Source organism: Histoplasma capsulatum, genomic scaffold (genome assembly GCF_000149585.1).
Source record: "Histoplasma capsulatum NAm1 scaffold_5 genomic scaffold, whole genome shotgun sequence".
Taxonomy (NCBI): Eukaryota; Fungi; Ascomycota; class Eurotiomycetes; order Onygenales; family Ajellomycetaceae; genus Histoplasma; species Histoplasma mississippiense.
Window position 1 is genome coordinate 1,251,600 of NW_001813978.1, and position 13,945 is coordinate 1,265,544.

Here is a 13,945-nt window from a genome sequence, read left to right on the forward strand (position 1 = left end):
ACGGTTTAATTTCCTAAAAACAACCAAGCCTAGTGAGGAAAATGCCCTTTCGCTTCAAGTATTTTAGCTCATAAAACAGACACCAACTGGATCACTGCAGGGCGAAAAAAAAAAAAATAAAAATAAAAATAAAAATAAAAATAAAAAGTTCATGGAAAAAGGTCCGCGGACCCGCATCTCTTGATTTTCTCTCTCACATCGACAATCTTGCAATCAGAAAGGGGAGGAAGAGTCTCTGCACAGTGCTTTATCATCCATTACATGACGTGCAGCAATTACATGAGCCTCTCTCTACCTCTACAATACATAGAGATGGGCGCAAGCAGGCAGACCAGGATCGATTTACACAATGTATTTTAGAACCACCCAAATTCCCTGGCAGAAGACGACGGTGCTTCCAATATGCGCAGTAGAAAACCGTTCATCACACTTATCGAGCATTTATGGCTGGAGCCTGGAGGACGACAAGTAGAACATAAGAGTGGCAATTCACGATAACAAAATAACATCGCGTGCGTTGAATCTGCTGCATACCTGATGAACTGCGTAAGGACCCCAAAAAAAGGGGTCGCTTTTTAGGATCTCTCAGCAGCAGCAATCACGGTGGTGATGATGCCCCAGAAGGAGTTTGAATAACTAGGCCAGCCACTCCATTCATCTACCCTGCTCTGTTGATAGATAGTGTCCCAGTGTATAACATCTCCGGAAAGCAGCAACAAAATGCGGCTCCTTACAAGTTGCAATGGCAGTAAAAGATTGAAAAAGGAAATCATATGAGTCGATCTATTTATTATGGAGACAAATACTTGTTCTCTTTCTTGCCTTGTATGATATCATCATCCTGCCTTGTGGAGATGTATACCCTCCCTTGCACAAACCGTTCTGTGTTTCAGATGCCCTACGGGGCTGGAAATGTCAGCACATAAGAACTGGAAATAATGGGAGAAAAAGGGGGAAAGAGAAGCACACAAATTATATCTATTAACTGTGGGAGGATTTTTACCCGTCTGCATTCCAATTTTTATGTACCAAGAATAATATGAACATGGAGGGCTAAAACAAAAAGCCAATGGAAGGCCTGGAGAAGCACGAAAGGGGAAAAAAAGAGTAGAAGAAGAAGAAGGGTAAAAAAAGGAAGAGGAGGATGGAGGATAAAGAAAATATGTTGCACAGAGGTTGCCAATAAAAAAAAAAAAATACTATCACTCTTGAAAAAAAAAACCAGTTGATAAACATTTAACAAAAGCAGTTGCCAAATAACAGATGGGAGAATCAGTTGGCGGGGATGGGATGGACAAAGGCAGGTAAGTATTGGAGAGGTAGATTAACTGATGTATATGGTAATAGACAATACTATCTGACATATAAAAAAAAGAGGATATGATTCAGGGAGGTAGATGCGTGATAGGAAAGCGACTGCAAACGAGGGCGGGTTCTTCACAAAGAACAATATGGAAATAAAATAGATATAAAACATGAATAAAAAATCATAGCAAAACGAAAAAATAGAAAAAAAACCCTGTTTGGTAGGTTGCAATGTTCGTAAAAAAATTAAAAAAGTGCTTAAAGGGAGGGCAAAAAAAAAAAAAAGTACCAGCCCCAAATTATCAGCTCAGCTTTCCGCAGAGATAACAGTAGGAAAAAAAAGTTCGTCATCTCTTTCTTCTCCTCCACTCCCCTTCCCGAATCGCAATCTTCCGCAGGATCTTAGGAAAAAAAATTTTTTCAAAACATCACATAACGCGGTGGGAGCGCGCGGTCAGAGCAACATCGGATAAAACACTTCAGCCCATCAATGCCTCTCCCTCATCTTCCTTTCCCTTCCTAACATCATAGATCAATAAGGTTCCCACTCTGTTGTGGCTGTGCCACATACCCCGGCTGCATTCCAAAGGGATTGTTATTGCGCTGCTGCTGTTGCGGAGCTCCCGTAAACTGCTGGTTGAAAAAAGGGTTGTTCGCGGTTTGGTTCGGTTGGAGACGGTCGAGGCCTTGGCCGGCGGAGTTTACGAATACGCCAGGCGCGGTGTGCTGGGCGGGGATACGGAGGTCGCCGACGTTACCAAAAGTGTCTTGACCCTCGCCGGTAGCAAGGAGGGCGTTGAGGCGGGCATGTTGCGGGTTTCGGGTTTGTTGCTGCTGTTGTTGTTGTTGTTGCTGCTGTTGTGTATTGAGGGGTAACTGGTAATTGATGATGGGGTTTGTTGATGATTGGCTATTAGTGAACTGTTGGGCGGTGCGTTGTTCAGTGAGAGAATTGAGGGATGGTGGGCCGGTCTTATGGATCTGCTGCGCTTGGGTTCGTGTGATGACGAGGCAAATGGATTGTTGGAGCAGTTGGCATAGGTTTGAGGGCATCTAATGATTGTTGTTGGTTTGATGCCATGGGTTATGGGTCCCTGGCTGAAGAAAGCCATTATCTTGTTGCTGTTGCTGTTGCGGTTGTGGTTGGGGCTGTGGCTGGCCAAAAATGTCATTGCCATAAGGGTTACTGTTGAATGAGGTTTGCTGTGGCTGGAGGGTAGGTTGGGGCTGCAAGAAGTTATTTTGCTGCCCGAACTGATCGTAGCCTGGCTGCTGCGCGGGGAAACCGCCCGCATATCCATTTGTATAACCAGTTTGTTGTGGCTGGAATCCGGTTGGCTGAGCGTATTGATTGTTCAAGTAACCGGTTGACATAGGTTGTTGTTGATCCATTGGGTTCCCAAACCAATCTACTGCTGGCTGCTGCTGATATCCCTGGTTATACCCTGTCAATTGAGGCTGAGCAGGTTGCACCGCAGAGGGGGTGTTGTCGTCGAACAGCGCAGAGGGATTGCTCTCTTCCAGTTCACGTCTTCGAAGCTCCTCTTCTTCCTTACTCAGTTTTATAGCCTTGGCAAGATCGTCATCGTCATCTTCGGCGCGTGCTACCCTTTCGCGTCGTTTCTTCTCCTCTTCGGCTTCATGCTTGCTGGCCTCGATTGCAAGGCGGTATTCCGCATCCTCTTCATCATTTGGTCTTTGAGGACGATCCCGTCTTGGAGGACGGCCTGGCTCACTGCCGCCAGCAATGCCATGTATACCATCGTCGATTCCGCTGACACGCGATTTCCAGAGTTTCCGATCAGAGCGTTCGTTTCGCAGCCGATCTTCATCAAGGATCAGGGCGGTTAATTCCTTCGCGGAAACTCGGACTATTTATAAACAATTAGTGACAAAGAGATTCCTTAGGCCTCAGCCTGTTGATATGTATTCGGTGCCTAACCATTTTGTCCAACATCGCGACCATCCTCATCAATATACTGGAACTCGCGCAATGTTTTAATAATATAAATATTCTTTCTGGCCCATGTAACTACCATCTCGGAACCTTCATGAAGGCAGTAGTCCAACACTTTCAATGACTTGAGCACATGTCGCCAGTTCTTGCCCTTATCGTTCAGTCGCTTATCTAGCATGTCCATAATCTCGTAGAAATCGCTGGGACTGTATTTAAATATAGCCGGTTAGTAAGAAATAGCTAAAATTATAAACTAGTAGCGGGGAGTAAGACTGAAGTGGATCTTTATAGAGCGGTGTAATTGCTAACCTATGAAAAGTCATCGCCGCAATTTCCCCCATCTCTGTTCCTGTAGGGCCCCAAGGGTCATTACTCGTCGCTATACGAACAAAGTTATAATAAATTAGCATTATGGAATAGAAACATATGAAGAGGGAAAACGACGGAAATGAACAAAGCACGTTCATAAAAAAGGATGGAAACATACCATTGCGGACTTTGACCTGCACAGACGAGTATCCCTTGGTAACATTCTTTACACTCCTCACAACCTTCGACATGGTCGCGATATGAAAAGCCTCTCACCCCGAGCTATTGTTTCCTTAAAATAAACAGAACAAAGATGGACAAATTAAAAAGATACCAAAAAAAAAAAAAAAAAATCTCGGATTATATGACAACCCGATGATGCGATGGATTCCTCGTCGTTCCTTTCTGTTGTTGTCGTCCGGGTATGTACCGATGACGATTGCGTGTACCAAGGGAAAAAAAAAAGAGTTATAGTCTCAGAGAAATAGCACAGCTTGTTCTTCAAATTAACAACTCTATATCGTCTTATAGAACTGTGAATAAGCCTTTCCTTTTGCCCTTGTTGTTTTGAGCACGCTATGTATTGTAGGTGATATTTGCGGATGATGAGGGGGTGTGGTGGCGGGCGGGCGGCGCGGCGTGGAACGACAACCTATCTTGCTGCGCAGAAACCCCAGGAGATCGTCTCTCCTGGATTCTAGCGTGGGAGAATCGACCCCGAATTTGGGCTAAGAAAAGAAAAAGGAGACAACACTAGGCTAAGAAGCGCAAGGTTATTGGAGGAGGGATCGAAGAGGAGATGGCGGGAGATGGTCGTGTGGTGGAGGAGGATGGTGATGATGTTGTTGTAAAGGTCGAATTGGCTTGTTCCCAATGCGGCTGAGTCGCCTCAAACATGCTGTGTGGCGCGGATATAATCACGTGATAATATCTTCCCCCTTTACCGAGCCGAGCCGGTAGAGCACGGAGGTGAAAAGGACGATTTCTTTTATCATCATCAAAGAAAAGAAGTGGCAATTGTTAAGTCTACATGAAAGGGGGAGAGTCATGAATGATAGATAAATAAATAAAAATAAAATATAAGCCAATAGGAGAAAAAAATTAATCTACAGCCCTTCCTTGGCGATATACGTCCCCTCCGCCTTCTTGATACACTGAATATTAGCCCCCAACTTATTCAACGTCTCAACATACTCATCATACGGATCCGAATCAAACACAATTCCCCCTCCCGCCTGCAAATATGCAACCCCATCCTTCATCAACATGGTTCGCAGCGCAATGCAGGTATCCATCGCCCCATCAAAAGTCTCCTTCCCATCTGTACTAGCACTATTGTATCCAAAATACCCTACCGCCCCCGCATACACCCCGCGCTTCTCACCCTCAAGCTCAGCAATCAACTCCATGGCCCGTACCTTAGGGGCCCCGCTGACCGTGCCGGCAGGGAAGATGGAGCGGAAAGCATCGAAACGTGTCTTTTCCGGCCGCAGGATGCCCGACACCTGCGACACCAGATGTTGCACGTGCGAGAATTTCTGCACGGCCATGAGCCAGTCAACTTTTGTGGTTACCGGGTCGCAGACGCGGTTGACGTCATTACGCGCGAGGTCGACTAACATAACATGTTCGGCACGGTCTTTTTCGCTGTTGCTGAGCTCCGAGGCGAGTTGGGCATCCTCCTGCGGGGTTTTCCCGCGCTTCACAGTGCCGGCGATAGGATGCGTAATTATCCGCCGTCCTTCTTGTTTGACTAGTAATTCGGGACTCGCGCCTATGAGCTGGAATTCGTCGCAGTCGATGTAGAAGAGATACGGGGATGGATTCACGGTGCGCAGGTGTCGGAACAGGTTAAAGGGGTGAAGAGACGTGGGGCGTGCTAGTCGTTGTGAAGGGACGGTTTGGAAGATGTCGCCTTTCATGATATGTTCTTTCAACGCCTTCACATGGCCTTCGTATCCTGCCTGCCCAATATTAGAAGTATACTGCTGGTCCCGTTTAATTGGTGGCTGCGGAGGGAGAGGGATGTTATGGTTTAGCAACACATCGATGGTATGCTGGATGACCTCTTGACCCCGTTTATATTCTACTTCAAGATCTTCACAGCCGTTTTTTGGGAGTCGCACATAGGTGATAACCTTGACAACCTGGAAGAAGTGGTCGAAGGCAACGATGGTATCGAACATCATGAATAACGACTCAGGGACCTTGAGAACATCTTTCATAGTCCGTGCTGTCTTGGGCTCGAAATATCTCACGCAATCATAGCTGACGTAGCCAATTGCTCCGCCGGTCATGGGCGGCAACCCCAAGCCTGGTAATGTGGCGACGCGGAACTGGGAAAGCTCTTCCTCGAGGGCGGGGAGTGGATCGCATTCGGGGCCATGGCCGGGACCGGTTTTGAGGACTTTTCTGGGGTCTAACGCGGTCAGAAACGGAAGTGAGATAGGTTTTGTTGGCATATCGTTGCAAGTGAGAAAAGGGAAAACATACCAGCTCCCACAAAGCTATATCTCCCTATTGTCTCCATCGTAGTAGCGCTTTCATAGAGGAAGGAGAGTTTGGAGCTACCCAGAATAAGTGAATCGCAATACGTTAGGTTGTAGGCCTCTGCAAGAATGAAAATCAATAGCTACATGCTAAACTCACTTCTCCGAGATTTTTAAATATGCCACAGTAGGAGTGAGTAGATCTGCGGGCACGGAGGCTACCAGAGGAACGAGGTTGGGCGGATACGGCGACCCCTTTGATTGTGCCAGGACATCTTTAACCACATCTAATGTGGGTTGAATCACAACCTACCACAGATTCGAACAAAAAATCAGCTACAATCCAAGACAACCTCGAGTTTTCCGGAAAAAAGAAAGAAATGATGGAAGCGCAATTCAATTGACAGCCCCCCCAAAAGAAAAGGTATACAAATAACACACTCGTAGTGACATGGTTGCTCGATGGAGGCGTGCGCGTGGTGCATCTAGATTCACGGCGGGGTGTTGCGGGTCTCGTAGTAGTACTATGAACGATGCTGGATAAACCGGTCCTTGAACAGGATTTCAAACAACCAAAACAAATCAATTTCATAGAAGCAACTCTCAGCTGTAAAAATGGGGAGACGGAGGGAGGATGGAGGTGTCAGCATTTTCCTGTCAATGACTGTCTCCATAGACAACCGAGCTCTTTTGCCCAAAGGCTCAAACCTACCTTGCAGCCAACCAAATGCCGCGTTTCAGGCTTGGCGACGCTCAATCGGGAGCTGGCAGATTATGTCATGCGTACAGCCGGGGCCACGGAAAATCCGATCCCGTAACTTAGTTAGTCTCCTGTATGAACGGGTGTAAGGGACTTAGTCAGCCCCCAAATTGCACCAGCCACATTTTAGCCTGATAAGGGCTGGCCGGCGATTTAGCGGCGATTAGCGGCAGCGTTTTGGCACCAAGCTTAGGCGTAGACCCGCCCCTCGCGTCAAACAGTCAAACAGGGGTAAGAAAGGAGGTGGAACAGGGATGATAAATAAATTAAATCTCTGCCCACGGTGAGTTACAAAAATACTTGTGTTGTAGGAAGGAATTCACTTTGTAGTCATTCTTTTCTGTTTGCAAACCTTCCCGGTCTTTTAGCAAACCCCATGAATTATTTCCTTTGATGTCTCTTGAAACCCAATTCCGAGAGAAAATAGCCAGCCCCCGCACCTTCTTTTCTGCTCCTCCATTTACAGAGTACATATAGACTAATTCAATAACCCCCATTTGTCTAACGTAGGTATCTACCAAAATCAATACAGTACACAAGAGAAGAGAGACACAAACATAGAAAATTCCCAAGGCTGGGCCGTCGCCCCTGCAAGAGGCACATACGAACACAATATTTTTTAAAGAAGAAGAGAGAGAGGTGGTATATAAGAATATAGTAATATAAACTAACAAGAAAAAAGAGAAAGAAGATATGGGAGGGGAAGGAGGATTTGAGAGGTCGTCTCCTCCGCTCAACCCGTATGATCCGGGTGCCATGCCGACGACTACCAGAATGATAACGACAACAGCATCATCGTCATCGACATCAACTCCCGGTTCCCCAAACATTAACATTAATATTAACAATACTTTTGCCGACTCCGCAATCGACATGGACTGTTCTCAAACGCCAGACACGACGGTAACAACAACGACAATGCCAATGCCAACACAAATGAAAGCAATAACACTTTCACCTCAAAAATCAACAATAACAATAACAATAACAATACCAACTGTCACAGAACGCCTGATGCGCCTTGCCTGTTTGATGGCTGATTTAAATTCCAGTTCTGGCAACGGCAAAAATGATAATGACAACGATAATAAAAGTAGTGGCAAGAAGAAAAATAACCAAACACATCCCCACATGCCATCGTTGCGATCATTGTCGCAGCAGAAATTAATCGCTATCAATCGACGCCTAGATGGTATCGAGGGGCTCCTGCTGGATCTCCAGGGTGACGACGAGATTGGGATCGACGGAGCAGACGAAGGGAAAGAAGAAAACGGGGATGAGGAAAATGAGGAAAATGAGGAAATCGAGGATGAGAAGGAAAGCGGCGCTGGGAAATCAATAACCAAGTCGTCCGCGTCCGCTGCCTCCGACAGTATAGGGAACGAACTTGCAAATACCAGCCACACGGCATCAACTATACATGTATCACTACCAGCATCACCATTGTCATTGCTATCGTCGAATCAACTCGCCCCGCCACAGTTGGTTCCCAAACGGGAACCGCCGGAAATTGAATTCCAAGCAAATGGCAAGGACAAGAGTCAGAGGCAAGTCGACTATCGCGAGCTGGAAGTTTTAATGCGGGACTTGCAACGCGTTACGAGGTGCCTTGAGCAGCGACGCACTGAATGTCTTCATCTGAACGCCGTGTTCACGGTGAAATGCGAAAAGCTCGCGCAGCGGATTCTGGAGATGGAGGATGAGATTGATGAGCTGTAAGTTTGTATTTCCCCGGTTTCTTTTTCTTTTTGTTGTTTCCCCCCAGCTTCTTAAGAGGCATTGGACCAAACCAAGCCCAGTATCCTCCCGATTACTCCTGCTCCTACCCTGTCGGTTTCCTGATGAATCCTTCTTCCCCAAAACATCACTTTTTTCAAAAGAAAATATTCTATAATTTTGAACGATATCCAAAGAAAGCAATTGTGGGTATCGATGTGAATCCTTCTTTATTGGCAGGGTTATAATGAAAAATCTTAGTGGAACCTTAGTTTTTCCCCTTTATTTTGAAAAAAAAAAAAAAATAATAAAAATAAAAATAACAAAAAATAACGAGAGAGAATCAACAGACGTGCAGAGAAAATCGAAAACGCAGTCGAATTAGAAGGTTTAAAGCGCACCATGCGAGGATTGGAAGGTTGGATACGGCGTTGGAAGAAGAAGCTGCATCGACGCGATGAAGCAGGAATGAACCTGGATCTGGATAGCGACTCTGAATATACATGGTCTTCGGTAGATTCTTCTCTTTTTGGTCGTGCAGGAGGAAAGGAGGGGTGGGCTCACAGCAATGAAGTGAGTAGGTTGATGGGAGTGGTTGATGGTAGAAATGATGATATCGATATGTTGATGGATGGGATCAGGATGTGGTTTCGTGACTGGGATGAGGTTGAAGAAGGATTCAGGATCAGAGCTCGCTTGAGGGAGCAGAGGATGGCTATGAGATTGAATCGGGGCCGAGGGGTGGGCTGATGCCTTCAGTGTTCTATGGCAGATTGCCTCGTTTGTTCTAGGCTAGATTTGACTGTGCCATACCGCGATTATTCGGTTGCCTGATAGTGCGTACCGATTATCTTGAATTTTTGAAGATAAGTGGGGATTTGGTTTGGGGTACGCAAGGTATGGCAGAGAGAATAAGCTCCAACTATCCAACTACCCATCCTTTGTGATGTAGTATCTGCAGTTTATCAGCCAAGCTGATAAATATTTTATTGCAGACTCCAAAAACTCCGGCTTGCGTCATGTTATGGAGATAATAAGGATATCTGCAGTGTCGGGACATATGGGGGGACGGTTATGCCAAATATATATATCCTAATATGCTTTTTGAGACGTATTTTTTCATCTGTAAAGTATCTCCGCATCTGTACACGGACGCAAGTATGATATGTCTGGCGTATTCAATTGACAGATGATAGGACCATTGCAAGTGATACACGATGCCTTTGAACTAGGTTTTTAGCAAACAGGTGTCATCGTTGAAGATTGATGATAGCCATCTATAGCAAAGCAGTTAGTGAGTAAAGTTAGGCGAGAAGCTAGAAAAAGTATAATTTGCAAGGGGAACGGAAATAGCGACGATAAACTTCGCCTTACCTGTTTCCCAAATCCCAGAGCAAGTTTCTTGCCGTCACAATCCCACGATAGGGAACGATAGAACGCAGCATCCTCCAAATCCTCCACATTTTTACTATTATTACCTGCTCCATCCGAGTGATCTACAACAGTTCTTGGCGCCGTCCATTTCGCCAGCGCCACCCCACCACGCTCCACACTCCAAATAAAAAGTCTATCATGCGTCGCCGCGGCGATGGCGTAGCCATCTGGCGAAAATCTCGAGCATAGAGCCGGAGACGACGCGCCCAGGTACAAGCGGTGCAAACACTGGATCTGCTTCGATTCCACATTTATGTTCCAGAGCTTAACTGTATCGTCCATAGAAGATGTGGCGAATAGCAGCGATGTACTCTTTTGAAAAAGACTTGACTGCGGCTGTGGTCGGAGCTCGAGCGCCGTTATATCCCCATGGTGGGTCGCGCTGACACTGATGTCATGGGTGGGAACCCAAATATTTGTAGTCGAGCTGGAAGCGGTAACGGCCACTGGTGAACCGGCTATCATGGCGCTGGCAATGAATGTCCACGGCTCCTGTCCGTCATTGGAAGTGTAAGTTTTGTTGAGGAGGAGATCAGTAACCCCGCGGTACTCATATACCGATCCATCTCCACACGCATAGATCATCTCATCACTACACCACGATACCTCATGGACTAGCCCATCTATCATCTGTGGTGCTGGGAACTCATCGGGTCGAACTGCTTGGTCCCACAATGTTAATTCGGAGTGCTGCCCATCGGATAAGACCACAATCATCCGCAGCCCTCGAGGAGCCCAGTAGAGTCCAGATACCATCCTTGGTAAGTCCGGGAGTAGGTCTACAGCAGTCCCATCGTGCCCATACATGGTAATGTTTCCATTCATTGGATCTTGGTAGGTAGCTACTGCGAGCATCTTGCCAGCAGAATCCCAACTCGAGGTGGTTACACATGTTCCATCCCCTTGAGTTTCGACCAAAGGCTCATAAGTCGGTGCAACTGCAGAACGTGGCCCTGACAGTTTCCAGAGGCCACAGAATGTGTCCCCGGCTGCAGTCACTGTTGTTGGATCATCTGGCCGCCATAGTGTCTGTGTTATCTCGCTGTTACTACCGATGTCAAAGAGGGTAGTGTCTGGACCCAAATCGGCTGCTTTAGAGGGAGATATTTGAACGCCAGTACTCTGACCGACTGTTAAGGTGAAGATCGGTGGAGATGGTTCCCGCTCATTTTGTCCTCGCATACCAACGTCCCCATCCGCATCTACAACAGGCTCGGCCGGGGGCGACGCCTTGGCTTGGGGGACTCGTTCTTGGGCCATGCCTTGCTGGTCAATTTCCATGGGTGTTTCACCGTCATAGAACGACACATCGCCATCCTTGGCACTCGCAGACTTCCCAGGCTTCCCAGATTTTGGCGTCGTAACAACTTCATTTGCATGCCCATTGACGATCCCGTCCGTTGTTGGTTTGCCCACAGAAGGCTTGGGGGGTGCTGTGCGGGTGCCGGTTTCAGCGCCGGTTCCATCTTTGACATCGCCATGGCCTGGCTTCCGCGCTGGAGTGCGCGAGTCACTAGCAACAGGGCCGAAGAATGATACGGTGGTCAAGGGCAGTGGATTCCCGGCCTAAAATAGTAAGAGAGAATTGTTAGATTGGCATGGCGTGGGAACCGAACAGCACCAACTTGGCCAGCAAGGTTGCATACCTGGTCTAATGATTGTTCAAGTTCAAAATACTGAAGCCCTTTCTGAATCAGAACGATCAGGGCATGTGGTTTAATATACGATGCGAATGGGAAATCTTGGGGATTGTGGTTCCAGGCGCGTTGTAGCATCAGTGCAGCATCTCCGTGGCCTATGAACATTCATGAAAATTGCTCAAGCGGTTAGCGACCAATCCCAGCAAAATAAAATCAAATTCGTTGATCACTATAAAACGAACCTGATTCCTGTAAATATCTTCGTTGAGAAAAGGGTTTGTCAGTTAACTTTTCATTATTTAATTATTATTGCAACGGTGATGGGGTAAGATAACATCAACGTTTTTCTCTCTCGTTTTTGGAGTGGGATTGCGGGTAGGAACACCAAACAGAGGCGGGCATATATGCAAAACTCACCTCCAGATCAAGTAGTTGACGTGATGTGACGTGAGGCCATCATACGCCATGGTGACATGTGTAAATGCTGTGGCTAACAACAATGAAATACAAATACCAAGGTAATATTAGCCAAAAAATACCAGCCTCCACGACAGGTATTAATGTCCCCCCAAGCGCAGCACAGGAGCAAAGAAGGATTTGAAAATGGAACGCAAAAGGTGACGAGCCAGTGGATTCGAGAAATGGACGACCGAGTAACTCAGGGGGACAACAGGAACCTGCGACGGGAATCCAAAGATTAAATTAGAGCTTGACACGCGGAGGAGGGAGGGCGGCTTGAAATCGTGGTGCTTGACGGTCTGATGCAGCGGCGCCAACCGGCAATCGATCCAAGGAGAATAAATTCAAAAACTACAGACAACAGCCGAGATAGTGATAAGGAGTTTGAAATCGAGAAATCGAGGACAAGGAAGAGGAATCAAAGCGCCCACAATTTCGAGGTTTTCCTTGAGGGGGAAAGGGATTGAAGATTGGCACTATGAAGATGGACCTTTCTTTAGGCGTTAGAGTTCAAACCCACCAAGGATTAGTTAGTTCTGATGCTTGAGAGGGCGATCTCGCACAGGTTTCCGTCGAGGATTCGGCAGGCTAGCAACTTAGCAAAGGCTTCCAGCCTCTGGGCTGAATCGTTGAAATTTTGGGCTACCGCTCATTGAGGAATGAAGATGGATTTGTCGAAACGCGTCAGAAACACCAGTGGGTCGCAGATAGGACAAAGCGCCTGTTGACAAAGCGCCTGTTTTTCTGTCCCACGGAGCTATGATGCAGGATTTGAAACTACCTTTGCGCGGTCGTTGTATCCGGGGGTTGTCCAGCGGATAAACGATCTTGGGGGCGATTTGCCAAATCTGGGAAGCGAAGATTGCTCGACCTTTTAAATGGCAAGGAATGGTTGGTTGGTCGCCGCTCCTTGCCTTGGTTGGTTCCTTTCGCCAAGTTGCTCTCGTCAAATATCCCAGCGGGCCAGAAGTTGTGTCTCGATCTCGGACGATGTTGGCGGCTGAAGGCGCCGGGTTGGCCCGATCGGGCTAGAGGCTGGCTGCCGTGACAGTACGTTACCGGGATTGGCGGTGCTTGCCAGCATGGAACCGGTGGTATCAAACAGAATGCAAGGGAATCAACAAAACCTTGAATTCTACTTGTTATACCCCGCACAGTAACAGTATTGCGAACATTCAGCATTCAACAAGCTCAACGCTCAGTGCTATGCGCTATGCTATTTCTCCATAATTCAATATCGTGTGATCGATCATGTGTAGTTTATCCATGGACATCAATATAAACTTGAACCGTTGGGGATCCCGTGGGAGACGAATGAATAAATTGCCCTACCGTCTGTCGAATCAAATATCTACTAGACATCGCAAGAAGCTCGATATAAACTTAAATCAAGATTGCTCAAAGTTAAGCGTGATATGCGAGTACAAACGGCCCGGCGTTTGTTGTGCCTCTGTCGAACATTTCCTGGGCAACAAAACCATTCGTTTATGCACCCATCGCATCATGGCAAGGCTCCTTGGGGTTCAACTATAGTTTGCACGCTCCCAAAAGAAATTTGTGCACCTCCTATAATTAACCGTGAGATCCTGAGTTGCTGGAAAGAGAAAAGAGTCCACTACCAACAATCTAATGTCGAGCAAGAGCCTCTTTGCTGTCCATGAAACTGTGAAATCCAACACATCGACTGTGGGCATCCCGTTTTATTGTTCTACTGCGTATTTTCTATTCTTCCGTGCCTAGTAGTTACTAGTACCCATATCGATGGCAGATGGCTATTGCAATTGCTATCATGATCTCTCCTCGTCTGGCGTGGCGTCATGTGATCGCATTTTAAGGAGGTCCTGCGACCTTCATCACACTCGCTGAAGCCGCCAGC

At 46.9% G+C, this 13,945-nt stretch overlaps 4 protein-coding genes across 4 annotated transcripts; 1 reads left to right on the forward strand and 3 right to left on the reverse strand.

Annotated features, from left to right (window-relative positions):
• Positions 1–1,784: 1,784 nt before the first annotated feature.
• HCAG_05223 (conserved hypothetical protein) lies at positions 1,785–3,822 on the reverse strand (the record flags this gene model as incomplete). Its single annotated transcript, XM_001539706.1, has 6 exons — positions 1,785–1,824; positions 1,877–2,358; positions 2,719–3,176; positions 3,248–3,468; positions 3,572–3,641; positions 3,750–3,822. The coding sequence occupies 6 exons, from the start codon at positions 3,820–3,822 to the stop codon at positions 1,785–1,787; spliced, it is 1,344 nt and encodes a 447-aa protein (XP_001539756.1).
• Positions 3,823–4,677: 855 nt separating this feature from the next.
• Positions 4,678–6,513, reverse strand: HCAG_05224 (anthranilate synthase component I; the record flags this gene model as incomplete). The annotated part of the gene is made up of 4 exons (XM_001539707.1): positions 4,678–5,978; positions 6,065–6,138; positions 6,221–6,369; positions 6,502–6,513. The coding sequence occupies 4 exons, from the start codon at positions 6,511–6,513 to the stop codon at positions 4,678–4,680; spliced, it is 1,536 nt and encodes a 511-aa protein (XP_001539757.1).
• Positions 6,514–7,576: 1,063 nt separating this feature from the next.
• On the forward strand, positions 7,577–9,332 carry HCAG_05225 (predicted protein; the record flags this gene model as incomplete). The annotated part of the gene is made up of 3 exons (XM_001539708.1): positions 7,577–8,535; positions 8,887–9,113; positions 9,328–9,332. The coding sequence occupies 3 exons, from the start codon at positions 7,577–7,579 to the stop codon at positions 9,330–9,332; spliced, it is 1,191 nt and encodes a 396-aa protein (XP_001539758.1).
• Positions 9,333–9,786: 454 nt separating this feature from the next.
• HCAG_05226 (predicted protein) lies at positions 9,787–12,077 on the reverse strand (the record flags this gene model as incomplete). The annotated part of the gene is made up of 5 exons (XM_001539709.1): positions 9,787–9,813; positions 9,911–11,536; positions 11,617–11,765; positions 11,841–11,869; positions 12,028–12,077. 5 exons carry the CDS (start codon positions 12,075–12,077, stop codon positions 9,787–9,789), a joined length of 1,881 nt encoding a protein of 626 aa, XP_001539759.1.
• Between the last annotated feature and the right edge of the window lie 1,868 nt (positions 12,078–13,945).